Here is a 27,782-nt window from a genome sequence, read left to right on the forward strand (position 1 = left end):
AAAAACATACTGAAGGGCCAGTGATGGGTAAGTAGTTGACACAAACAAATTCAATTTTAGGACTCAACTATATGTAAATAAAGTCTCAGTTTCGTTAAGGTTTTGTAACAGTACACACTTGATACTGAGGAGCACACACCGGGGGGCGTGGAGCACAACAACCACGACGACACGAGAGCGACACACTTGTACAGTACCAAACGGACGGCAGGGTCGCCATCCTCACAGAAAGATTGTCCGTAAATAGTTTTTTTTTGTTGTTGTTGTTTTGTTTACTTCTTTTTTTTTTAAAGAGTAATTCAAGGGTCACGGTGGAAATCAAACAGACAAAACAATACGAACAAAGAGAGGAGAGCTTTAGATCGCCATGAGACCAAGTGTCATCGTCCTCACTGTAAAAGCTCGCTGAGGAGATACTTTCAGGACGTGAGCCAGAGTCGTTTCCTCTGGATTCACAGAGCTGCAGCCGCGCAGCATCATTACAAAAACCTTCTGAGGATGCTCATTAACATGACCTTCAGCCGAGGGCCTCGCTTCTCCCGGTTCAATCAAAGCCCATCAAGTCTTTTTTTGTTTGCATTCGATCTGGGAGGGCGATGCTCTCTCTATCAGATTAACCTTTGGAGCCACACAAAGATGCGGGATAGGAGAAAGGGGTGAAAGGCAGGAGTCATCTTGATGTCTGAATTCTCCTCTACGTAATCTGTTGGTAACTAAACTAGAGCCTCAGTCTACACTAAGAACGGTCACACAGCACGGGGACGACACAAACACAAACCACTGAACACCACTCTGCTTCTCGACAGGATATTTTTCTCTTTTTTTTTCTTTTTTTTTTTTAGCCATACAAGCCATCACGTGTCACAAAATGATGGCGTCCACTAAGACTACAGTAGAACCAATATCACTTTTTGTATCGTTAAGTATGTAAACGGGTCAAACGACAGATAAACATCGATGCATGCAAGTTTAAATATGCTTTTTTTTTTTAAGTATTTATTTAGCTTTGTCTGATTTTTTTTTCCCTCTTAGGCATCTGTAATAGATGATCATGCTACTCACTAGAGACTTTTATGTCTTTAATTATGATTTCAGTGGTTTGTTTTTTTCCTCTCACATCTATCCTGCATGCTATTTGTGTTAACTAAGTCATAACATGCACTTTCCATGGCAATGGGGGGCCATTAGTGGTTTGAGTGCATATTGCATTTCATTTTACATGATTCTGGTTTATAAATGGCATTAAATATAATACCTACACATTTATTCATATATATGTATATATGTATATATAGCAGCAAAGCTTCTAAAATAGCTTGTTAGGTATAAATGTTGAATACAGTTAGCAGGAACCAGATTTTGTAATTTGAGGTATCACTCTATGGGTCAGTATGAGCGCTGAATTAACCCTATTTTCTTTTTTTAATAAACCCTTTTACAAGAAGAAAGAGCCCATGGTAACATTTAAAAAACAACCGTTTGATTTTTGCGGCAGAAAATGTGTCAATTTTTTTTTATGCTTCCTATCTTTTCTTTTTTGCTACCTTTGGTTAATGACCCGGGGCAGGCGTCAACGTTAAGAGAATCAAGGTTTTCCCAGAAACAAGTGTGCACTACACGCACTGTAAGGGTGGCTTAGCAGCAGACAAAACAGACAGACGAGCTGCCCCCATGCAAAAACATTCCCGTATCTACTTTAAATCTCACATACAAAAATAATAATAATAAAAAAACCTACAAAAATCAATCTCTTTTTAAATCTCCTCTTAGAAAAAGATGAAAGTACCACAAAAGAGTTGTAGAGTTGTCAGAGCCTGAGATGTGAGGGGGGTTTTGGTGAAAAACTGAGGCTTGTGGTGTTTGGCTGCTACAAAAGATATATAGATATATATAGTATATACTGTATAGTGTTACGTACTCGATTATACTGATAGCTTAGGAGAGCAGGAGAGGCAGAGCGATGCTCTTTTTCCTGTTTGTTAGCCAGTGTTTCATTCCCCTTCCCTCTGACTGTGTCACCATGGCTGTGGTCGCATCTCTAGTTCCAGCGGAAGTGAATCTGGCGCGGGCGGTCGGCTCCCTCTTTGACCAGGGGCTTGTGAAACTCTCGTCCGGCACGGGAGTGGATGTTGGCCCAGCAGAATTCGCAGTAGTACTGCAGACAGGTGACGTTGGCGCAGAAGAAGGGAGCAAATTTCCCTCCACAGCGTGCACCCTGACACTCGTCGCACAGCTGATCATCCAGGACGTAGGGCTTCACCTCCACCTGCACAACACAAGAGGAAAGTGCATAGATACATACAGTGAAACAACTAATGTGTGTGATCACAAAAGGCTTGAAGCAGCAGATTCTTGGACAGAAGCTAATTCAATTAGCCTTAATGAGCTTTCGCCATGGCAACAAGCTGCTGCAGTCATCCTGATGATGACTGAGTCATATAAACTTTATGAAGAAAAAGGGAATTTGGGAATTGTTAATGAAGCTGATGAGGCTGTACCCGCTTGTCAATGTCTCCGTGCTGCAGCTGGACGAATCTCGCACTGATGGCAGCGATGTAACTCTGCTGATTGGAGAAGGCCACCCGCCCCGCTCCCTTTGGGTACTTGAGCTCCGGGTCGGTGTCGATTCCCGCGTAGCAGACTCCGCCGTAGAGTCGATCCATAATCATAGCCAGCTCAACTAGTTAGAGGGCGAAGAGGAGAGCAGAATATATGAGCGAAAAAGAACAAAGACAAGACGTGGGAGGATGTGAGGAAGCAACACTACAGGGGTGAGACACAGTGGGGGAGAAGCTGTCAGCTTCATGCCATCAAACATACAGCTATATATACCGAGCTACAGTATAAAAACTGACATGAAACTGCTTGAGTAAAAAACAAAGGATGTGTAATTACTCGCTCTCAGAGGGCGAGGGACGCCACCAACAAAGATAGTCTTGCGGGGATCGAGAGGCTGGGATCCATCCATCACAAAATCGCTGTCGCTCAGGTTCCAAGGTCGAATTTGCACCTGAAACAAAGTCAAATATTAGATTAACTACAATTCCACTCATCTTTATTCAGTGTGTTTTTCAGTGTGAGCCGGTTTTGCTGAACTCACAGGTTTGTCCTTGATGGTGGGGCTGGAGACACAGAGGTAGAGCTTCCCATCCTCCTCCATGCAAGCTTCAATCAGAGCCTGCACTGAGCTCTCCTCCTGGAACAGCAGGAACGCGTATCCTAGGAAACACACACATCCACAGCCTCAGTGTAAACACAAAGATAAAGGCGTTCTCACCTCGGTTCATCAGTATTCAAATGATACCTTATTTATTAGCGCCACAGCTCGATGCTGTAAACGTGTTTAATCTGTTGGTACCTTTAGGTGGAAAGTAGGATTTGCTCTCTGCTTTGTGTGGCCAGTCCACCACCAGGTGACCAAAGCGGCGGAAGCTTGAGGTTATTTCATCTGAAGGAAAAAGACACAACAGATGGGTGAGACAAAAGAGAGGCTGTTGATGAAATAGAAGAAGACTTGTGTAGTTGTCCTCACCTTCATCTATGTCAGGGGGCAAACCTCCCACAAACACCTTACGGGAGAAGCGCTCGATGCGTTCCCCGTTCTGGTGGGGGTAACAGTTTGGAGAGCCGAGGACTCCTGGGACACCCTGGTTGCCGTGGCCATCATCGAGGAGATTGTCATCAATAGGGAAGAGGGAGGAGCGGCCTGGTGGAGAACAAAAAATGAAGTTAATTCAACAGCAAATGTCAGACATCCAACCAAACACACACACAAACAAGCAGGAAAACACAAATCACACACACGTATCTGCCCCTCCTTTATCAAATCTCTGCTCTGCCGGGGACAAATCCAGGAGAGGCTCTATAAAATAATGCTTCTGCTTTCCCTGCAGTTTTTTTACGCTGCGTGGCTCCAGCAGCAGCTCTGAGCGGGGCGGCAGATAAAGCAGGTGTGGAAAGGCAGGCTGTGTGAAACAAAGCTGTTAATAACATCGCAGAGCAGCGTGGAGCCCCAAAGTGTTCAACATTAAATAAATTATTTATAATGTCATATATAACATACATATATGGAAGAATAATTTGAGAAAACTCAACTCAATGCGACACTTTATACTATTTCAGCTACTTTTTTAAAAATTTGTATACAGGAGCTACCTGTAAAATTAAATTATAAAATAAAAACAGGCTTTTCAAAAAAAGGCATTTGGAAATTAAAAATTAGATCCAATAAAAAATGAATCATAAAAAAACAAGATGTCATAATGAGTTGAGTTTACATTTTTTCTCAATTATCTCTCAAATTATTGCCTTATTTATATATTTTACTTGTGATTTTTATTTGATAATGTTATTTATTTGTTTATTAAAGACTTACACTCGGGGTTCCATAAACAGATGCACAACTTGCCACAGTGTTTCAAATAAATGCGACCAAGCGTGAAACCAGCTTGTCATCATGCATGTCTGGATACTAAAACAATACAATCGTAAGAGAGTATTGTTTGTTTTGTTTATTTTTTTTGATAAATTACAAATTCAATCCATTCCTGAATTTAAAAACAGAAAGACATCTGGCTCCAGACGACACAGCCTCGGTTCAAGCGATAAAGCATGCCACAAGAGAAAAAGAGGATAAGCCACAGGGGAGAAAAAAATAAATGAACATGTCGTAGAAAGCTGAGTTTACCTCGACGTCTTCCATAGCTCCTGGCTGCATGTAGAAAAGTACAGAGTGCAAAGTTTCAGCTGTGCAGACATTTTCAAAAAGTATATGTAACCTCTATGGACTCATGACCTCTTTATTTAATCAATCATGAGAGTACACTAAAGTCTGTACTTCAAAATGGCTCAGCTTACATCCTCCAGACCAAGAATAAGATATCCAAGACAAAAAGGAAACATTTATAGTTGCATATTTATCTGCCATTTACTGCAATGCACAATAAAACACATCAAATAAATATCTAGAAATGACTGACGTCTCCACAGATGGCACATACGAAGACATCTCCCACTTCACTGCTCTGAAAAATGCTCCTTAAAGACTTTGTACAATTTAACTTTCTTCTTTCTACAATATGTGCTTGATCTGATGGAAGCCATTTTGGAAGATCCAACTCCACATATGTTACATCACTAAAAAAACCCTGGATGTCCTCTAATGTCTGGGGACAACAAAGCTCATCTTAGCCAAAAAAAAAAAACTGCCTCAAACACAGGACAGTAATGAATTGTTAGTGGCTGGCTTGCAATTATTTACAAATGCTGTCTGACCTGTCTGATTTTATTTTTGACACCTACGAGGATGTGGCAAAACCAAAAGAGTCTGCAGGGCTGTATTTACTGCGAGTGACGCTGAAAACAAATTAACATTTTAAAGAAAGGACGTCACAAGTCCCGCGTGTGGTGTGTTCAGAGTCGTCAGGTGACTTCGTATAACAATAGAGACACTCCTAACCATGTGAGTGTCATCACGAACCATTAGCAGATCATGGGTTTGATTTAACGTTACGAAACATAAAATACAATGAGGTTTATAGAGCCCAGGGTGGCACTACAGGGACATTTTGACGACAAATGGCACTTTTAATCAGCTGTATCTCTATTTTGGTGGTTATTATGTGACTGTGGCAGCACATTTCCTTGAAAGAACAATAAAGAATCCATCTATTTGAGGCAAAGATACCGTATGACGAACAAACACTGGTAGGTCGTCTCTTCTTTACACCAGATCTATCACATGTCACCCTATTGTACCACTGTGAGTCTCGTGAGTGCATCTAATGAGGCTAAAAGAATAAGCGCAACCTCCACGGTGACTCTTTTGCGTTTTCAATTTACGCATCTGGATGGAAACAAGTGAAAAGTCACAGCAGAGGGAGAGATGGTGCTAAGAGATAATTACCATTGAGCATGAGTAGGCCGTCAGCCCCGGGGTTAGGGCATCCCACTCGGCCTGACATGAAGAAATAGACACACGTGTCATACATACACAAACAGGGATGAGATACAGAGCAGATGGAAAGGACAGGGCGAGGCCAATGTGTGTACATGGGAGCGAGAAAACACAAACACACACATACAAAAACACACACACACACACACACACACACACAAACACACACACGTATAACTACAATGCCTGCCTGTGAATGTGTTACAACAGCCTTCTCACATGTCTACGGTGAGCGCTGCAGTCAGCCAAAAGGAACAAAGCTCGCCTTATTAAAAGATACCTTGAGTTGATTTTTTACAGGAAAACAGAGGAGACCGAGCAGAATGAAACACTTTGTTTTCATCAACAGTAACACAGTAAGATCGGAGTCTTTAGACGAAACGCTTCAGATCTCAGAGCCGGACTCTTTAAAGGTTGTGACTGCTCCACCTGCAGCGTGCTGTGATCTTGTAACTGAAGCAGGGGGTGGGGGGGGGTGCGTGACTAAAGGAACCACATATGCACACGTTTATCAATGAAATATCACACCAGCCTGCAACTCAATGTCCCATTTAGACACATAGTATTTGAGTCATGGCTCAAACAAGGCGTGTATTAATAACTTAGTTGATTGACAATTGATAATCGACAGAAGTTACGTTATTTTTAAGCAAAATCCACAAAGTCAAGCTTCTAAAATGTGAATATTTTTAAAATTATCTTTGGATTTTGGATTGTTCCTAAACAAGAAATCTGTAAATGTCAATTTTGGTTCTGGGGAATTACGATGGACTTATTATGATGACTTATATCGGGGGTAACTGGACTTGGTTGTAGATCCATGAAGATCCAACCGGGACTAAATAACTCGGTTTCGCCACCAGAAGCCTTGTGGGTGAGAGGTGAAACGTCTTCTCTGATCTACAATCTACAAGTCCAGCTGCCCCAGATCTAACTCCTCTTAAAGAAAGATGACCTGGATGACTTTACAGACAAATGTGACAGACATTTTTTACATTTTTCTGACATTTTTCAGACCAGAAGATGAATCAAGAAAATAATCAGCACATTCATAAGTAACGAAAAGAATCACCGGCTGCCTTAAATCATATTTTAGCTACATAGTTACATTTTTTAGCCTGGCTATTTTTATTCTTGATCTCTTTGTTCTCTAAGTTGAGAAATGTTTTGTTCTGTGTCAAGTCAGATCTTTTTTTAAACACATCTCATCACAGTCTGTAACTTTGTTCATGTACAGTGTTTGTGCATAGACTGTTACGTGTGATTATATTTGTATCTATTTATCATTCTCATGGCATGAACATAGACAATACCAGAGAAAACAGGCAGTGCGTGTTGCTATTGAACCATTCATTCTCACTATCCGTGTTTGGGTGTGTGTTGCTGTCTGCTAGTATCATTTTTGATTCACCACTGGGTGGCACCAAATTCAGAAATGTTCCCATTTACATAGTATCTGTAAATGTTTAATATCAACTAGAAGTGTGATCCCACAGACGAAACAACCAAATTAAATCTAGCTAGAGGGATTTCTTTTTAAAGTTTGGGGTTTATGAGGTTCTGTATTTTGGAGTTGCTAGTCAGGATACTGTTGTGGCAGCCATGTCAGTGCTATAAATGGCAGAGGCCACCCTTGCAAGCCCTCCTTCCCTCTCATCTCCTCTCTTGGCTGTCATGCACAGTGTGTGAAAGTGTGATCACGTCTAAAATTAGTCTAAATCTCCCCCTCCTCCTCCTCTCTGTCTCTGCTGTGCACACTGGCCCATGTCCTCTCCATCTGCTCCGGCAAGAAAAACACAAAACTCTCCCAGGAAAGGAGGGCACAGGTTGAGTTCAGATTTTCTTAAGAGAAACTATGAATGAAACAAAAAGAGATATATTTTTTTTATGCTTGCACACATGTATGTGTACCGACGTATCTGTGTTATTTCTGGGTCGTACTTTAAAGTGAAAGTGTAGCTGGTAAGGTGAGGCTGTAAATGAGCTACAAGCAGACGTCTGTAGAGAAGTTATTTGACACTGCTCCTCTGATGTCCAGCAGCTGAGCCCAGGAGGCCGGGACAGTGTCACACTAGAGTACATTGCCTGACCACAAGGAATAATTTAAACCGGGACTTTTTATAGTCTTCTTCTATAGTCTTATAGACTGTTCTGTCAGAAAAACATCTGTAACTAATTGGAAATATTCACAGTAAACATTTCTCTCCTTCGACATGGTCAGCTCTGTGTGCTGCCCAGGTTAAGTAGCAACAGGATCAGAGCTGGAAGGTCATGTAATGTGCAGCTGGTGGCAGAGGTATTAAGCCCTCAGCGGGGGAAGAGAATAAGCTGGTGTATGGAAAACCAACACAGCTCTGGGGGCAATGGATCAGTCACTTCCACGCTTGGTGTCAGGCCTCCTCATCGAACACAATCCCCAAAACGTAGACAGAAACGGGAAAGGCAATCTTACCTTTCATTGGATCCTGCTCAGCTCGCATGATGTCGATCAGGGAGCTCTCCAGGGAGTGCATGTTCAGACTGTCGTACATTCTGGTGCGTTCCTGAAAAACGCACATAATTGTGAGATTTTTTTATTTATTATATCATCCAGAATCAGAGTCACGACGTGTGTGTGTGAAGCCCTCGTGTTTCTAGCACACTTTTGTGATTTGGCTTATGAATAATAAAGCCTCTGAAGTGTGGGCATTTGGCTTAACATGTAAGAGATTTAAGAGAGTAGATGTGGCTCGCGCACGGATTAACATTCTTTCCGTATTTATTTACTTTCTGTAGGTATATTTGTGAGCAGCCTATAGCACGGATTCCCCGGGATCTCTGGACTTGTTCCACATACACACACACACCCACACAGACAGAGAGAGAATGGAAACTAAAACCAGGAGTGGCATTTAGCCGGAGAGCTGAGATGGAGGTTATGAGCTCATCAGTGGGGCAGTGAGATAGTTCTCCTTAATGACCGACTATGACGGACTCGTACGGTAATATTCTGGTGACTAGCGCACCATGGAGCACCTAACCTGCTTTACCACACCCAACGTAAAGGTCGATTCGTCGTCTGATAGTGACAGGCGTTCACCTTGCTTTCCATTTGTTGGTTTAGTACAATAGAGGCAGTAACTGGTTCGGAAAAAAGCACAGTGTGATGTCTTAAAAACTAGATAAAGTCGGTTTTTATGAATGGATCCTTTAAATCAAAAGAGCTCGTTATCTACTGATCTATTAGTCAATGAGTCATTCCCATGACAGGAGACTACTCCACTCAGACTTACGGTGGACCGGAGATATGATCTTTTTTGTTTATTTTTCTTCCTTGTCAAAAACCGCCGCCTACAATACCAAAAATGTAACTCGACTCGATCAACTTGACTGGACAGATTTGGGTGTGTTATGTTGGTAAAAGCTACTGTAGGAGGACGCTTCTTTCTAAACTCCACACGTCTACACAGTTTTCTTTTCTTTTTTAGTTCCAGCCTCAACGTACTGATGCTGACTCAAGTGACGTCACTCGACTTCACGTCACTTCGTCTGAATATTTAAACCACGTTATGCAACTTTATTCACGTATGCAGAGACGACGACTCTTCACTCTCACTTTGTGACACACGGTTCAACATAAACTGTTTTTTACGGCATTTTACCATAATAAATATGGTATAACATTTTCTAATGGATATTAGTACTGTTGATTTTCCGTTTAAAGTTGGTGTTTTATTGCATATTTTAATGTATGAACAAGTTTTTTCATCAAAACAAACGCTGTTTTGCCGTATAATATAAAACATACGAATGCCACATAAAATAAAGGTTTCCCATGAAATATATAACAGTGTTTTACTGTAGAATTAACTGTCTCTAATATAAATACTACATTACTAAATTCCCCTAAAATGCCATATAAGTAAAGATTTTGCCATGAAATATAACTATATACTGTATACATTAAACCTTTACAGTCTTTTACTGTCATGGTTTGACAGTTTTTTCCTTTACAGCGTACAGATATGGGAATCGTGGCTCTACTTAAAGAATAGAGTGTTTCAGAGTGATAGAGTGCAATAACAGTCGACAGACTAAAGGTATAACACTCTCACTGGAAATCGAAGCGACTCTCTCCTATCCTCTTCAGTCTACCTCTGCGTGATGTCTAAAACATGACACAGCAGATGTGTCACTGGCTGCCAAACATTAAACAGAGAGGAAGGAAGGAAAAGACTTGGAATCTGAAAAATTCTGGGTCCGAGACTGTTTATGGAAATTAACAATCCATGGAGTCAGGCCTGTTTCCTGGAATAGGAAGCGTTGTACTTCTTGGCACTGATATCACTAATAATTTGAGCTCATAGCAACAGTAATACCATTCGGTGACACCATTATTTAGGTGATATCAGTTTTTTTTAGTCTGAGTCACCGTAATGAATAGGTTCTCTGTTAGAGGCCATTAAAATGTACCATTATTCTTACTAAAATCGATGTCTGTAGACACCGGCAGCAGCCACTTACTCTTTACTGAGAATAAAGCTTCTCAATTAAAACCTCATTTCATTCTAACAATACTGAAGAAATCACACACTATGGATTAGGATTAAACAGATTAAACGTAAACAATTAAAAGCAATCCAGTTAGATGAATATAAAGCTACTTATACAGCGCCTTTCCCGAATAATTATAATTACTACTAGTATCTATTAGGTACTAGTATATGATATGATATATATTGTTATATTCACATTGTGTGTATGCTGCATACACGCTTAAAAATAAAGATTAGGGTCTTTAAAGAACCATTTGTTATCAATTTAGTGTAAATGATAGTTGTCCCTGAGTTCATTCAAGGTGCAACACACAGTATAATAATTGGAGTTAATTAAAATATTCCATTTTAGATGCAACATTTAGTAAATGACCTCTTACAAAAAGATTAAAATAATAACTATTTATCACTTGTGTAATGAAAAAAAACGTGTGTATGTGATAATTATACTATAATTATTAGCACATAATTAATTGCTCGCTCTAAAAAGAAATGGTGGCACAACAATCATTTCTATACACAGTCACATGTTAGTCAATATATTAGGCATATAGCAGCCATTAGTTGAAGCCATATATACCTTAGGTTCACAAAAAAGGCTGTTTAAATGTGTTCAAACTGTCCCTTTGTTGGTTTTTATCAAAACCAGGTCACATTAATGCAAAATCTACTTAAAGAACCAGTAATCAGGACTCCAAAGAACCCTTTAAGACTTAAAGAACCAGTAATCAGGACTCCAAAGAACCCTTTAAGAGACGATTTAACCTAAAACAGGTTTTTCAAAGGACCAAAAGTGTTTCAAATGACTTAAAGAACTCTCTTTTGTGGCAAAGGAAGGGTTTACCAAAGAACTCATGGTGATCCTGAAATCTTATCATGAACCATTTTTTTTTTCTCAGAGTGTAATATTTTGTTTAATTTAAAGCTTCTGAAAATTAAATTTCAAAACAATCATTTACGGATCTGTTATTTTATCTAGCTTCTGGTTAACTGCATTCAACAAATCCATTAAATGCACCAAAACCAAATAAACCACTTTGGATGTCAGCCACGGTTACAAGTCAGATGTAATATAAATCACCAAAGAAAACACAGCGTTGGTTGGCTGTTTTCATCCAAGAACACTGATGAATCTAATTTGGGAAATTAATGAAGTTTTAGCCGTCGGCTGTGCGGCAGAAAACCAAAAGAATGAGATATGATCAAAACATGAACAAATGAAAATCTGAACCCCGTTTCAGTGGAAAGAAAGCGGAGCTAATTAGAGTTACATCATACAGAATACAATCCAGCAGCATCCAGTAACCACTGATAGAAAACACACAGCTCTTTATACATGACATGAAATCTTCTGCTTTCCTTTAGATGTAAAGAGAAGGAGCTCCAGCAGTACCTGAAATAGATCTCACCTACATGCATTCAGCCCAGCCCCCACTTTGTTACACCTTTGGTAATCAATTCAAACTCCCCCCATGTGATTGAAATGCTAACCATGCTGGCACTTTTATGGTAATTTACATGTACACGTTGCTATGCCTGAAGAATCCTTTGCTGCTTTCAGTCTCTCACTTGATAAAAATAAGTCCCTTTCAGTTTCTATTTCATAAAGAGATCATGACTGAAACTCTCTCACACACACACACTTCTTCATCATTCTCTTTGTCTACTTTCAAATGATCAGTCTCTGTCACGACTCCCTTCCCACCTTTAAAGCCTCTGATTCTCACACTGTAACACAAAAGCAAAGCCAACTCTTGGAAAAAACACACACCAAACCAATTATCCCACAAAAAAAAACCCACCAACACCAGTCAACCCAAAACATTTACCTGCAGGGGCAACAAAGTGTTGCTGTTGCTGTCTGTGCGAAACATGTTTTCCTCTATCCAGGATTTAGGCCCCAGTGATCCTCCGGAGCGTGGGAACTTGGGAGGAGCGATGACGTTGCTCGAGAAGGGCTTCTTCAAGGGTGAGACGTGGCTGACTGAGCCAGGTACGCCCATGCCACTCCCTCTGCGGTGGTCCCTGCCCCAGGACATCCCCCCGGAGCCCCAACCATTCCCCTGGTGACCGCCCCACGGAGACGGCTTCACCATGGGCTGCACAGACATGAAGGGGGACAGAGAATGTGGAAAGATGGAAGGTTAAAAAAAAAAAGAGACCACAAACATCTTTTATATGTTTTTATTTATTTCTATTTCATCCTATCCTGACTTTCTATCCTTCCTTTTCTCCCTGTCAGCCACAGCCCAGCTTGATCTGCTCCTGTAACGGGTGGGTAGATAAGAAGATTTAGGGCTTTAAGTCTAATACTAAGTATCCCGTGCGCTGTGACACTGCCATTGTAAGTTACACATACTCTCTCTCTCACTGTTTCTTTCTCTATCTGGACCTTGTGTTCCACTCTTAGGAATATCATACATCCAATCACATCATGCTTAATCCTTTAAATCTGACACGGGGAGACAATCAACTTTCTGTTTCTCACACACTCACGGAACAAAATGTTTCAAATCTAAATTCTTTCTGCATCATGACAAACAGTGATGAAATGTCAGATAGTGGTGTGGTTGGAGAAAAAAAGAGGATAATCTAAGTGCTGTGGAAGAAAATGGAAACCAAAGAAGGTCGGTTTAAAACCTTGACGGATACGAGTTATGTTCAAAGTAGCCATTTTATATTTTTTGTATTATTTCTGCCTCTTTTCAGTGATTGGATGTGTGTATGATGGTGGGGCCGACTGATCAGGGGCTGTTTGCCTTCTGGTGGGGTTTTATGCAAATATATTTACATAGCACTCAAATCAAAGCGAGAGGTTAAAGGTCAGAGAAACAGAAACACCACACGAGCACTTTAAGCACACACACATGCCTGGAAACACACACACACACACACACACACACCCGACGTGCAAATCACATGAGAAACCTGAAACCAAAGGCTGCTAAGGCAAAAGGCCTCAACCACTACTGCATAAGCTTGAACATTAACGTTAAGTCCTGCTATTGCTGGTCTCACCTCTGCATCCCCTAATGGTCTGCCAACACACACACACACACACACACACACACACACACAACCAGGATACTAGATGTCTTCCTTTCACCCAAATAAACATCCATTTAGGACACCAAACCCTGCAAGCCTTTGTATTCCCACTGACCGGACCACAAGACAGGGATGGCCTAGTGCCATGTGACTGCATCCCACTGCCAGCTTCCAGGAGAGAACAACAGCTAGATTCAGAAATGCTCCCTTGTTCCCCGGTTCACCCCTCCCTCCCTTTGCCTGGAGAGTAGTGACTTCAGCCCTTACAGAGGACATGACAAATGCATTATGAAGAAAAAACTATAGATCCTTTATGGCTGTATATACACACACACACACACACACACATAACTGCAGCATCACAAGATGCTCCCTAACCTGAGGGCATCCTCACTCTGAATTATCCTGATTCACGTATGTTAAAATGGATGGAGCTGTGGGTGTGATTGATGCTGTACGGCAGCTCACCTGATGTTGGTTGTAGTTGTTCCTCTGCTGCAGGAAGGCACCCTGCTGGGGATGCATCTGGGGACTGACCGGCGACCTGCGACTCTGCGCCTGCTGAGGGACGTTTATCTGGGGCGAGAAAGGGCCGCTGAAGCCTTGCACATTAATCCCGGCGCACGGATTAGCTGACACCGGCGAAAAACTCTGGAAGAAGGCCGGGTTGATGGAGGAGGGGATACCTGGGTAGAAGCCGTTGTCAGAGTCAGTGTTAGGCATCTGGTTAATGGCGTTGGCGTGGATGGGGTTGATGGAGTTGGGTGCGGGAGGGGGAGAAGAGCTGGTTTGGACGGACCACGGGGTGCCGAACCCGGGGAGGGAAGGTGAGGACGAGCCTACGCTGGCGCTCTGCATCTCCTGGGTGGGGAGGTTCGGGAAAGCGGCGCTGAGACCTCCGGACAACATGTTGCCGGTGCTGCTGCTGCCATTGCCATTTATATGGTGGGCGATGGGGGAGTCCATTTGGATCTTGCTTGGATTTACGGAAGTGGGCGATGGCGACGCAGCATCAGCTTCAGCCTCTTCCACTGGAGAGCCGCAGGGGTCAGCGGCGCGGTGCCTCTGCAGCAGGTGACTGAAACGTCCCCGGGGTGGTGGGGGCGACTCTGTGGGGCTGAAATCAGTCTGCTGACTTAACTGCTGCTGTATTTGTCGGCTGTGCTGAAGGTCACGGATAGACTGCGTCGGGCAAAAATGCTCTCGGTTGAAATCGGGGAAAGCGATCTTCTCGTTCAGACGGTTGTAATCCGGTGGGACTGAGCTCAGCTGGCTGTCGCCGTTGTCGGTTTGGTTCGGTTGCTTCCCGGTTTTGCTGACCGTGCTGCTGCCGTTGCTGTCCTTTTCCTCGGTCGTTGGGGGTATTTGCGTGGTTGTCACCCCCACAGGCTCATCCTGCATGTTTTGCTGATGCGCAGCAGCTGACAGGAACAGCGGGGACGCGGCGACGTTGCTGAAGGGCGAACCGGGACGCAAATGGAAACCCGGCACGGCGATGCGTAAAATCCGATGAAAGATGCCGAAATCTGCTTTTAACAGAAGCGACTACGTGCGTTTGAAGATATATTTTTTCTAAGTGAGGTCTCTTTAATAGGAAAATGTCTGTGAATAGGCTGTAGACAGAGAGGAGGGGGTCCGGCCTATGCAAATAGTCGGCTCGTTCCAGTCGTAATCTCTGTTTTACTCGGTGGTTTTATCATCTATCTTACAGACCGAGCTGTTCTGGCCTTGGAGTAGCCTAGGCTAGCCTAGCCTGTGCGGTCCATTCCTGTCCGACCGTGCTACCCCCTCCTCTGGTTACCGGTTGTGCTGCTGCGGCAGAGGATTAAAGATCCCCGACTGAAACTACGTCACGACCGCATCACGCCTCGGTGCGCCCGCCTCTAGCCTCCAGGCTGCAAAGAGGACCGCATTGTTTACGTCATTTCTTCATTATTCATAAAGTGCAGTAGGCCTACACCCTCACCGAGCCCCGGGAAGTAGCCCACAGTTGGGGAGGTTTAAGGACTGAGGGTGTCGGTTTGTTGAAGCCCTCGGGGTAAACTGCTATTTTGTGATTTTTGGGGCTGTACAAATAAAATTGATTTGACTTGAGTGGCTGATACTGTGAGCCTAATCACAGCGAAACATGTCATTAATATCCATGAGACGTGTATTGAGTCTCTCTCTCATTAATGACTTTGTAATGACTCTGAAGTTGCCCCATAGTAGCAGATTAATAGGCTGTTATTAAGGCCGAACTTCTTTAACAATTTGAATGATTATATTTTATTAATTGAGTTGATTAAAGTCAAGTATTTTAATTTTACGCACACGATTAATCCGTTTTAAATCAAACAGATCCAACCCACATTATCAGACGTGACATTCCAGAGCCTTATGAGGCCATTTGGGGGACATATTTTCATAAAAACCTTCCACTGAAACACTACCAGACTGCATATTCTGGCACATCTTGCTCCTGCTTGTACCTATCAGTATTCAGTCCACAACCATTGTGCGTGCGTCTGCGCCAGCGTCATTTTACGCACGGACGCCAACAGCTAAATATAGTTTTCTATGTCAGCTTGTGTCAAGGGAGATGAATCTTCATCGCCTGTTCTGAACTCAAAAGCTGACAAGCAAACCTACCATATGATCCGTCTCACAAATGGCCCCCACCAGCAGCACTCTGTGGCTACTGGCAAATTATATTTGAAGTGTGGATGGGAACGAGCTGAGTATACGTCACCTATGTGAGTGCGCTCATGTGTGTTTGAGGACTGAAGAGAGAGACAACTGAGGGTTTAAGGCTAACTCCTCTCTCAACAGATGAACAGTATATGTCTTTTATTCACTTTGAAATACAAAACAAGTATCAGCTGGGAATTGGGGACATGCAAATGAGACACTTCCGTTTCACTTCTTGTGGTTTTTGTGCACAAAAGGGGCCAAATTAAAGCTGCAGTTATGGATTTTATTGTGTTGGTCCAGTGCCTTTTGATGTAAACACTTATTTATGTGTGGCATAAACAGACACGGCTCGTTTATCTTTCTCCAGATTGGAGCTGAATAAATCATTACAATCTGTGTGTGCGTGTGAATGTGTTTTCTAATGAGGAAGACAGATACCAGAGTAGCAAAGCAATGTGCATGATCAACCTACCATCTGGTCGCTGCTAATGATGAGGGCTTATCTCAGCACAAACTAAACAGCTTTCCGCCCTGCATTGTCACCTATACAATGCCTTTTTCTTTTTAATCACCTGTTTACATAAGCGACTGTGAATTCATAACCTCGCCTGAAACTATTTAGAGTTACATGTTATGAAGTTTGTTGACTGCTAAGTGTGTCCGCATGATTATCTATTGTTAGATTCATCAAAGCAATTTCCTGCGTGCACAAAAGTTTCAGCCAACTTTAACACAACGTAAACCTCATCATCGCCGACAGGATTTGACTCCAATCACTGACGTCTTGATTTTCTTCTCACTTTTCACAGCACCTTTGCTTTGAGCTGTTTTGGGAAGTAAGAGGACACCCCCCCAGCCCCACTCCCCTACCCTAGAAATGCCCCCATCATAAGGTCCCAGATGGGACAGTCCCACCAGTGAGGGGGGCAGGTGTGGTGGCCACGGATGGTGCTGAGCACCAGTGATTACACAGGCCCAGTAAGTGCTGGAGGGAGTTAAATGGGGCAGGCTGCCAGCTGCTGGTGTCTGATGATGATGGGCTGGGGGAGGGGGGCAGGCCAGGGTGGCTGGGTGGAATAGGTGGAGGCGGGGGTGGTGTAAAGGGAAGAGAGACAGACAGAGGGTGGGTGAGGTGGTGGTGGTGGTGGTGGTGGTGGACAGTTTCATTCTCTGACTCCCAGCTGCTCTGCAACATACAGAAAGTGACACATCAATCCAAACCTGAGCATAGTTCTGCACGTTCACAGTCAGATTTGGGTTTAGCTGGAGCTTACGGTGCACAGGGGGGGACAAACATAAACATGAGAACACTAATATAAATACATGCATGGACATATCATCTGATCATGCATGTGGATGTATCATTAAATTAGGCGTGCGAGATGAAGGCCTCGTTTTAACCAGCTTACGTTGCTACTGTTGGTTATTAGGAAGCACCTGGCCCACTAAGCAATATCAAATTTCACTGTGCTTGTAAAGCTAGCTCTATTTAGGTCTCTGTCAGAGTGGATGGCTGTCACACTGCAGCTGCAGTCGTCATAGCAACAGGTAATCTGCATTTCCTTTTGTGTGGCTGATTACTCTGTTTGACTCAGGGCTGTCTCTCTCTCTCTCTCTCTCTCTCTCTCTCTCTCTCTGTCGCTCAGTCTCGCTCTGTATGTTTGAAGGGTTGGGCGGAGAGAGGATTGATCAGCTCATCCTGTTTGACAGACCTATCCATCAGCCGTGATGACTCTATTCTGGGATTCACTGGGTGTGTTCCATCTCTTTATAATCCCATCTCAGCATACAGGAAGTATGCCTCCTTCTGTGTGTGTGTGTGTGTGTGTGTGTGTGTGTGTGTGTGTGTGTGTGTGCGTGCGCCACGCAACACTGGTTTCATGTTTCAGAGATGTGGCCTCTACTTATCTCTCTCAGTTTCAGATGTGATTAAAATTGAGATTTGGACAGTCTGTGTCATCAGACCTCCTGATGATTAAAGGGTCGGTTCACCCAAACTAAGAACAAAACAAACATATTTAGTTATTTTGCCATTGTGTTATCGATGTATGCTGCTGTTTTGGCCTCTATCTGTCTCTGAGATTTCTTGGCCTGTAACGTTGCATGAAATTTAGTAAACAAAGTAAACAGCAACATATCTTTCTCAATAAGTGCCCTCATTACTCTGGATAATTGAGAGCTTTTACAATAGAAATAGTCCCTAACAGTACTTGGATAGAAGACCTAATAGGGCAGGGTGATGGGTACACTGATCTCTGCATGACTGACTCACTGACGTCTCCAAACACGGGCAGATCGATCTGCATTTTTTTGAGGGAAATGGCAAAATATCTTTTCTAATTTGGCTCAACTAACTCTTTAACTTTGTCATCATTTCCCCCATTAATCAATGCTTATTCCACCTGATGTTATAATGTTGTGTGCCAGTCTCATACCAGCTCATGGGAGGGTTCTTGTTCAGATATGCACCCAGCATGGCCTCTAGGACGGAGGTGTCTTTGTTGCAGTAAATTGCCCCTTTGTTGTGTCTCTCTGGGTTGTGAATAGCTCTTTGTGTTGATGACTGATAAAGCTTCTGCAAACAGTCATCTCACTCACACACATGTACACACACACACACACACACACACACACTGAAAAACAAACAGCCAGAGGTGTTGGTAACGATGTTAAAGCCACATATAATCAAAAACTTACAAACAGGCTGACATACAGTGCGACTGTAGATGTTTGGATGAGCTTATCTCTTATCCAAACTGGGGCTCGTCCCCAGCGGCCACACCTACAAGTCCCACTTTAAACCACAGAATCAATCAGCAGGGACCCTCCCACCTATGATTGGTATTATTCTGTGAGATTGAATGAGCAATGGGTCGGCATCAGAGTGGCACATATTTGCATTTTATGGCCCGCTGCAGAAGGCTTGCGGGACTGATTAGGTGGTCGGTTTCTCCGAGGCTGGAGGCCTGAGACCAGGCGGACACATCTGTCATCTTAAAAGTGTGAAAGGGTGTGATTCATCTCATCAAACAGGGCTGTAGATGACTTTACAGCAGCGCAGTCATCTCAGAAGATCAAATCTCTGCTCTATTCACAGTATCTTTCATCATCTTTGATCAGCTTTATCAAATTTTCTTTGTCTTAGACCTCTCTTTACTCGTGCTCTCGCTGCTAATCCTATTCCCAATATTCCCACGAGTGCTCTCCAGTGATTGTGTCCACATCACATCTGTCTACTCTCCTGCCTTCAGCTTGAGTGTGTGTGTGTGTGGAAAAAAGATGGCGTTATCTTAATGTCAGAGCAAATCCTCTTTGGTTGTTGCACAGAAGCCAGAGCTCTGTTGTAACAGCAAACATTCACATGAACAGATAACAGCCTGCAGCCTTCTGCTTTCCATAGGCCGTTTATTTGCACACAAATACATGAAAGGCGCACACACACAGACCGTAATGTCAGGCAACAACAGGGGTCTGAGACATATGGGGATGTCTTAAATGCTGTTTAAAGGAGAAACAAAAGGGGAAACCTGCTTATCCACACACACAATCACACACACACACAAGGCAGTGTGTTCTTTGATTCAGTCAGTGAAAGCACCTGTCCATCAGAGTATTGCATTATTGCAGGTAATGTAATTAGGTTTGTGTCTCTGTGTACATGTGTGCCTGTTTGTGTGTGTGTGCATCTGCATGTGTGTGTATGTGTGTGTGCTCCATACGTTGTCAGAGGGCATCTCAAGTGTCCCCAACAGAGCTGCAGCTGGGGGTCAGAGGTCAACGATGACAGGTGTTCCTGGCCTCCAGATGCCGTGTGGGAAACCAGCAGGTGTAGAAAGAGCACGGATGTGAATGAAAACAGAAGGATCGTTTCTATTTCTGTATTCTGACACTGAAACTGATCCTGAGGTATAAAAAAAATGAGGAAGGAGCGTGATGATGGTCACGTCTGAGTTTGTTTATTTACCACAGGGTCCAACAGCAGCCAGTCTATTTAACAACAGCATGACTGACATTTCTTATTTATGAGTAATTTTTTATCACCCGTGTGTATACAAGCTGCTGTGACGAGTGAATTACCCTGTGTGATGATTATCTTATATATCTATCTATTTATCTTGTATATTTGGTTTACCGGAGAACTAAAATAACAACAATAACAACATAAATTATTTGATACTAATATTGTTTATGAGAGTCTTTTTTTATTGTTATTATTATAAATTAGGTTTTTATTGTCATGTTACAGAAATATTTTTGTCTGAATGTGTTCCCATTCTTTTTCTCTTGTTGTCGTCGTTGTGCAGTGCAAACAAAAGCTTTCTGTCTTCTGATACTGAAACTGATCATTAGCTGAAACATGTCAGTACTGATCTTTTTCTTAAAATGCAAATTCACAACCTTCATACTGCCTCATATATTTAAAAGAAAAACATCTATCTAGCTATACAATGGTGGCTGTGCCCACCCACCTACTTCTTTTACTGGAGAGCTCAAACACAGATAGATTCCTTGAGGATTGTTCGTTCAGATTTGTGTTTATTTTCAGGTTTTATTGGCTTTACAGAAACATTTTTGTCTGAATGTGTTCCCTTTTGTTTTTGCTGCTTTTGTTTGTTGTCATAGATGAGATTACATTTTCTTTTTTACTATAAATACTGTTAGCTTAGAGCATGTGAACCCCTTTTTCCTACCCACAAGGCAATGAGATGTTTTGAATTGCAGTTGTGGTTGGAGCAGTACAAGTTGCACATCACTGCCACTCAGTGGTGAGAATGGATCCTGCATGAATATACAAGCAGAATCTGGTATTATTTGTGTGTTCTTTAATGAAAGCAATGATCAGACATGTAAAAAGACTTCACAGAAAACCTAAGCGCTCTATCATCCTGTGCTGCAAAGTGTCATGAATACTCTGCTGTAGTTTTTGGGGTAATAACTGGACCAAGTGTAGCTCCAATAATATAAGACTCACTGGTAATATGGGAGAAAATGGTTGTCCTGTGCAGCACATTTTGCAAGAGAGCAATCATGCTCAGTTGAAATACACTTTTAAACAAAAGTCAAAAGTTATCAATATCCAATTTCACTTTGTTTGAGTTGCTTAAACTGCCGAGTATGACAATCATAACAATCCTCTGCAGAGATTTGTTTTGGTTTATTCAAATGAGCTCTCTTCTTTCAACAATTTGAATATGTTTCAAGTTGGGAAGCATCATTTGCAAACTCGTGATTCTCTTCCATAACTAACAAACTCTCTCGAATTTAATATGTTTAATATGTCCAAACTCTTTCAGGGTGACCTGCGCGTCCTTGAATATCCTCCATCCTCCAGGTGAAAGTCGTGGAAGATCAAACAAATGAAACAGGCTCAATCTGATACATGGTAAACAGTCCCTTCCCCCGTCCGACCCTCCTCTGGCTTTGTTGACTCGTCTGCAGCTCAGCTTGACAGTTCATCCATTGAAGGCTCAGAGAAGGCTGGAGAAGGTGAATGGAGACAGGCAGCTGGTCCAGATGGCGTCCTGAGCAGGTTTATGCTCATGGATTTGTTTAAGATGCCTCAAAGGAAGCGAAAACCAACTTAATGATACACTAATTAAATCTTTGTCAGGTGAAGATGTCTTGGCTGATTACGTGACGTTTAGGTTTATCTGTCATAAACACAAACGGCACATTTTTGTCCCTTATCAACAATTGCTGCATGATAACAGGTATCATCATTAATAACCTGCAACATACTTGTTACCTGCTGAAAAAACACACATAGAAAAAACCAATTTGTGACCAGATTTACTTGATTCATCATTCATAACACCATTTTCACTTGTGACGTGGGTTTGTACAATATATTGACCTGGCAGAAGGTGATTACAGACAGCAAAAGCTCGATTGGATCTTTTATTTGAAAGATTGTTAAGACAGGAATGCCCCTCTCAAATGTGGAAAACAGTTGCTTCTCCTGCTGGGGTTGATAGTAAGATGTGAAGTTAAAGGTTCACATATTTAAATATTGATGCTCATTTTGTCCATTATGGCTATCATGAAGAGATCTCTTCTTAACACAATTCCAGTTTCAGCGATTATGAATAAGACCTCGCTCTGTGCAAGTGTGAAGCTTAACCAAATGTAATACGAGGGTTCAGCAGGCTGCGTTAGTCAAATAAAATATGACAGTTAAAGTGCACTTAGTGAAATTCATTCAGTTTTGTTACTATCCTTCGATTGCAGAATCTCTTCAAGGACAGGAAGAATCATTACAGCGACCATTAAGACATACTTAAAAATCTTGAACCTGTCCTTTAATTTACTGAGTGCATCAAGAATATGGAACAAAGATCAATTTTTATTTGAAAAAAAAAATCATCATATCCTGTTAGATCCATTGAAACATTATAAATGTGATTTATCTACTGAAAAAAGGAAATTAAATCATGCTCTGCACTCAAAACATTTTTTTTCTTATATTATATTTAAACTCATGAATCAGTATTTTCACCGTCACGTGACGATGTAGGATGTTTCAAACTCTTCAGCTTCTTAACAAAATCACACCTGGTTAATACAAAGGTGTTCCAGTTCTCCTGTCTCCACTGGAGGGGGAGAAAAACAAATTAAAACAGTTATAGAGGATGGATGGATTTATTTATGTCAGTCTGTGTGCATGTATTTATTTATTTATTTACAATAAGTAACATGTCCTCGGATGTTATTCTGTAACAGCCTATTGAAAGAAGTACTATTGCCACAAACATCAACAGGGCCAACCATGAGGAATTCGTATTAAGTTTAATCACTTGGTTACAATTCTTTATTCCTGATTTGTTCTACTACAGGTCAGCGTCTTCCAAAGCCAACTTAGATATGAAAGACCTTTATATGATCAAAATGCAGCAGTGTGCACCTCTGGCCATGAGGGAGCAGTGTTTCCTTTCTTAATACTTCACAGGTCTCACATATTGACTTAACACATGGGAGCTACTCTAATACCACTTTGACTCCTATGTGCCCATAATAAATTCATCTTTTTATAATGGGTTTATTTATATGTTTTTCAGTCCAGTAAACTGAGTTTTCATGTGCCTTGTGTGTGTGTGTGTGTGTGTGTGTGTGTGTGTGTGTGTGTGTGTGTGTGTGTGTGTGTGTGTGTGTGTGTGTGTGTGTGTGCTGGGTAAATCTCCAACATTTTAAATCAGAGCTATAAACTTGGCTTGCTCCAGTAGACTGTGATATTGTTGCTGGAATGTTCACTGAAAGGATTTTATGGTCTTTTCCTGTAAAGTCTCTTTTGGGACCAACTCAAAATCTTCCTCAACAGACAGTCAGGACGTTCCAGTATTCTTTCAGAAATTCCCCTTGACAACCACAGAACAAATCTAATAAAGTCTGAGCACCTCGCTGGGCTTTCTCGAGTCTCTGTGATGATTGCAACACTACTCTCCCCGCGCTCTAAATCTATGAGACACTGTGGTTCCTGCATCAAAAGACCTTTTGCAGAATCATTATTTGCTCAACGTTATGATGTGTTAAAAAGTGCACGTTGATGTCTCGGCGTCGTGTTATTTTACAGCTGTTATGCTACAGATGCAACCACTTTTATATTTCATGATTTACACTTGATGTGAGTTTCCAGCTCTGTTTTTTTGCTGGACCATAAAATCATAATAAATTCTGTGTCTTTGAAACTGTGGCAGAGAAATGAGAAACACAGGCTTTACATAGCAGTGCCATAAAAAAGATCCGCTCTTTGTTTACCGGATTATATGAAGAAAAATGGAAATGCAGAGCGTGCGTTCAGAACTATTCTCTCTATGTTATTATGAAGCAAATTTTTGCATCTCCATTAAAATGTAAATCCAGTGCATTAAACGACTTCACATGTGCGAGTGTGGGGAAAGAAATGTTTGTCCTGAACTATTTAGAATCTCCTTGCACATACTTCCTCATGAAAGTAGAAGTACTTCAGTTTTTCTGTGTGAAATAAGGCACAATCTACACATAGTACACATGTTACTACTTCTACAGTAACACTTTTATTTATGCATTGAATACACAGTATAGTACTGTGAAATAGTTTACAGGAATTCACCATGAACACAGTAGAACACATTTTACAGTGTATGTCATTATGATCCTAATTTATGCACCTACATTAGTATGTAAATCTAGTGAAAATAATACATTTACATGTGCTTGTGTCTATTTAGAACCTCTGTGTGTGTGTGTGTGTGTGTGTGTGTGTGTGTGTGTGTGTGTATTGTACGAGACGAGGCACAATCCAATCACAATCCTTTAAAGAGAAAACTACTCAAGTACATGGAAGAGAGTCTGGGGAGGATCCCAAAGTGCCTCAGGCTACATTTATTTCTCTAAAGTACTCAAGTTGAATCAAAAACAGTCGAATACGTTACACGTGGGTCTTGTGTGAATGATGAGGCGCCGTCATTTTAAAACATTTCATTTGTCCATCAGGCCAATATCAGAATATCCGATAATGTCATTTTGGAAAAAGAAACCAAATAAAAGAAGAGAAGGGATAAGGTATGTTTCATTTGAACAAATTAAATTTAATGAATCTGTATAATACATTTAATTATGATTGTGTGAAAAGTTTCTTATTTACACGTCCATCAGTTTGGGAACAAGATTTTAAAGCAACGACACAAAGCGACAGATTTAACATAATTTTGATGTGTAATCAGGTGAATGATGTCTTTCCGTCCCATCCCTCTCACATGGCATTAAGTCACACACCTCCTGTAAGTGACTTTCTTGATGCATTTCCATAAAAACATGAATCAGAGCTTAAATGATCTACTGATACACCTGGTGCTCATCTGTAATTATTGTAATTATTGACACACATTAATGGCTCCAACACCAAACTGGAAACTGGATCATACTTTATGGAGAAAATGTTTTCTGGTTTTCCCTCTGATGTCCTCCGGCTGCTCCGCCTCAACTCTCTCTGTGATTTACAGAGTTTCCTGATGGACAGTGAAGTGAACTGCTGCCAACTGTAGCTGCTGTTAGCTCATGTTAGCTCAGTTCGTTAGCCAGGCTGCCTAGACCGTGAGCTCGGGGTACCGAGGATGTCTTAGAGAAAGCTAAGAAAAGAAAAGGAGAGATAACGAACAAGAAGCTGCCAGACAAGAGTAAATCTGGGACTGACTTTTAGTCGTTGGCGAGAGCTTGGTGAAATAAAAGTCAGACAGACGCCGAGTTGGACAAGTAAGTAATATTAGCTGGCTGCTACGTCTTCTCTTGCTGCGCTTGACTGACGTTTGGCTGTTTGCAATGTGGTTGACTCGCAACTTTGTTTTTTCATCAAATTAATACATACAACTTCCCTCTTAAATTTGAAAATGCCTCTGTTACCCAAAAGTAAACACTCGGCAATCAAAACAAAGAAATCCGAACAGTTACATACGCAGAACATCTTGTTTTACATGCCACTATTTGTTTTTCATGGAAAAGAAAACACTCAAATCTTCCAAGCGTATCGGTTTACACAGAAAAAAAAGGCTTTATAAGGAAAATTTAATATTGAAACTCATCACTGAAAATGTCTCTTTCAGAATAATCTGAGTGTTTGTTGTCCACATATTTCTAAACCCTCTAAACTTCTTCTTCCTCATGTCTTCCTCTTTTTTCTTCTTCTTTTAGCACAGTTCGTGGTTTAAACAAGACATACTGCAGCTAAGCTGCATCTGCCAAAGCATAAACATATTCCTAACTGTCCAAGGTGGATGAGCATGTGTTGGGGCCATGTACAGTCTGAACCGTGCATGCTTCGTGGACGCAGCTGTTACATCCTGGAGCACACCTCATTGTCTCACTCTAGATACGGGCCTCTGTTTTAGCCTACATTGTGGCAAATTTATAATTTATTTAAAGCTTTATTTTCATAGCCCTGGTCCTAATTGAGCCACACCTGTGGTTACCGCGGTAACGGCAAGTGTTTACAGTAATACTACTACAGCCAATGCTACAGCCAGCTCTTTGAGCGGCTACTGTGTCAGAGATACAACAGAAGAGCAACTGCTGTTTCTGTTTTCAGTGAAACCAAATAAACTCATGTTGCAGGCGTTGGCGTAGGCAATTTGAGTCCTGGGTGTGACTGTGGCAGACTCCACCACTAACGATGAAAGCCACTACTACATAGAAAGGTAATTAAGTAATGTAAATGCTCTGAGCGACTCATGCAGAACTGTTTGAACCATAAATGTCAGAAATGGGGTTTGATTTGATAAAAACCTTGAAGTTTATCGCTTTTAACTTATGTTTGGACAGCACAGCGTGCATGTCAGTTGTGCAATGTGGTACAGATGATGTAATGCTTCTGCTAGTTTGTCCTCCTCCTGTCTGCAGACAGAAAGCAGAGTGGGGAGAGCAGATCCTCCTCTACTTGTCTCCTCATGGCTGTGTTTACAATCGGCATACCATGCCTGGAGCTGCTGCGCTCTAGAGTTTCACTAAAAAGGCCCGAGTCGGACTCCTGTTTGAATCTGTGATTGTGAATCTAAACTTTGCTCTTTGTTTATGTCTCCACGTCCCCCGTGAGTATTTCTGGGGCACCACGGGCATGCTGCTCCCTCACTGGATAATAGGATGAAGTTGGATGCTGACACTGCTGCTCCTTTATTGGATAATGAGAGGAAGTTAGACGCTGACACGACATGCGCTCTTCACTCGTGTCCTCTTTCATCTGGTTTCAATTTTGGCTTTTAGTCTTCTTCTTCTTTTTTTTCTATCAAGAGCCAAAAGAGCTTTTGAAGAAAAAGAGAGGACGGCCTATAGACTAATTTTAGAAAGGCTGAGCCACTCATATCACCCAAAATGCCCTGAGTGTTTATCTCTGCAACACAATAGATCTCAAACTCAACAAAAGTGCAAAAACTCTCCAGATAGTTTGAAGTAAGGAACTCTTCAGGCCGGCCTTATCTCCACTCGCAGGTTTATTTTGTATTAGCTGACAGAGGTATCTGTTGAAGGCCAGGTGGGTACACGGAGTTGGAGTTTAACATGCACAGGATGTCCTTAACATGGCCTGGTTTGCCATCACCATCCTTCCCTCCCTCATTCTTTCCCTTGAACCGTAACCTTCTGCCTCTCCTCCCACTCTGGGATGATGCCTTCAGTGCCACAAAGTGTGCAATCTCTGTGTTGTAACCATATCTATTAGAAAAGATGGTAAAAAAAAAGAAGCTGGGTCAAAGTTCACACATTGTTTCTCCTCCCTTCCCCCCTCCAAGAAGAGACAACAGAGGGAAAAAATTGATGAGGGGAAATGTTTACAGAGCAGATGTTTGCCTGGAGTACGCTCTTAGCTCTGCTAAGTTAATGATGAACTCAGTATTAGTAGGTAGGCCGCTAAAAGGCAGACCTCATCCTCCTTCTTTTCTGTAGCTGTGATGGAAAGCCTCCCAGACAGCGTTAAATGGTTGTGAGGTGACTGATGAAGATTACACCTTCCAGGCTCTGCTCGGCGACATATGAATGCATTTCAGTCCAATACGATATTACTTTCCATCCTCCCTGCTTTAATGGATCACCTGAGCCGTTGGGGAAGT

General features: G+C 41.9%; 1 protein-coding gene across 5 annotated transcripts; it reads right to left on the reverse strand.

Annotated features, from left to right (window-relative positions):
- cpeb2 (cytoplasmic polyadenylation element binding protein 2) lies at positions 1-15,395 on the reverse strand. 5 transcript variants are annotated; one of them, XM_027290284.1, is made up of 11 exons: positions 14,008-15,390; positions 12,321-12,590; positions 8,409-8,499; positions 5,906-5,956; positions 4,688-4,711; positions 3,533-3,706; positions 3,359-3,448; positions 3,101-3,219; positions 2,896-3,010; positions 2,499-2,680; positions 1-2,266 (listed from the first exon to the last, which is right to left on the reverse strand). In XM_027290284.1, exons 1-11 carry the CDS (start codon positions 14,938-14,940, stop codon positions 2,039-2,041), a joined length of 2,277 nt encoding a protein of 758 aa, XP_027146085.1. In that variant the 5' UTR covers positions 14,941-15,390; the 3' UTR covers positions 1-2,038. The 5 variants fall into 5 exon arrangements, with proteins under 5 accessions (XP_027146085.1, XP_027146086.1, XP_027146087.1 ...); XM_027290285.1 differs by lacking the exon at positions 4,688-4,711 and having other exon boundaries at positions 14,008-15,391; XM_027290286.1 differs by lacking the exon at positions 5,906-5,956.
- Positions 15,396-27,782: the final 12,387 nt, after the last annotated feature.

Source organism: Larimichthys crocea, chromosome XVII (genome assembly GCF_000972845.2).
Source record: "Larimichthys crocea isolate SSNF chromosome XVII, L_crocea_2.0, whole genome shotgun sequence".
Taxonomy (NCBI): domain Eukaryota; kingdom Metazoa; phylum Chordata; class Actinopteri; family Sciaenidae; genus Larimichthys; species Larimichthys crocea.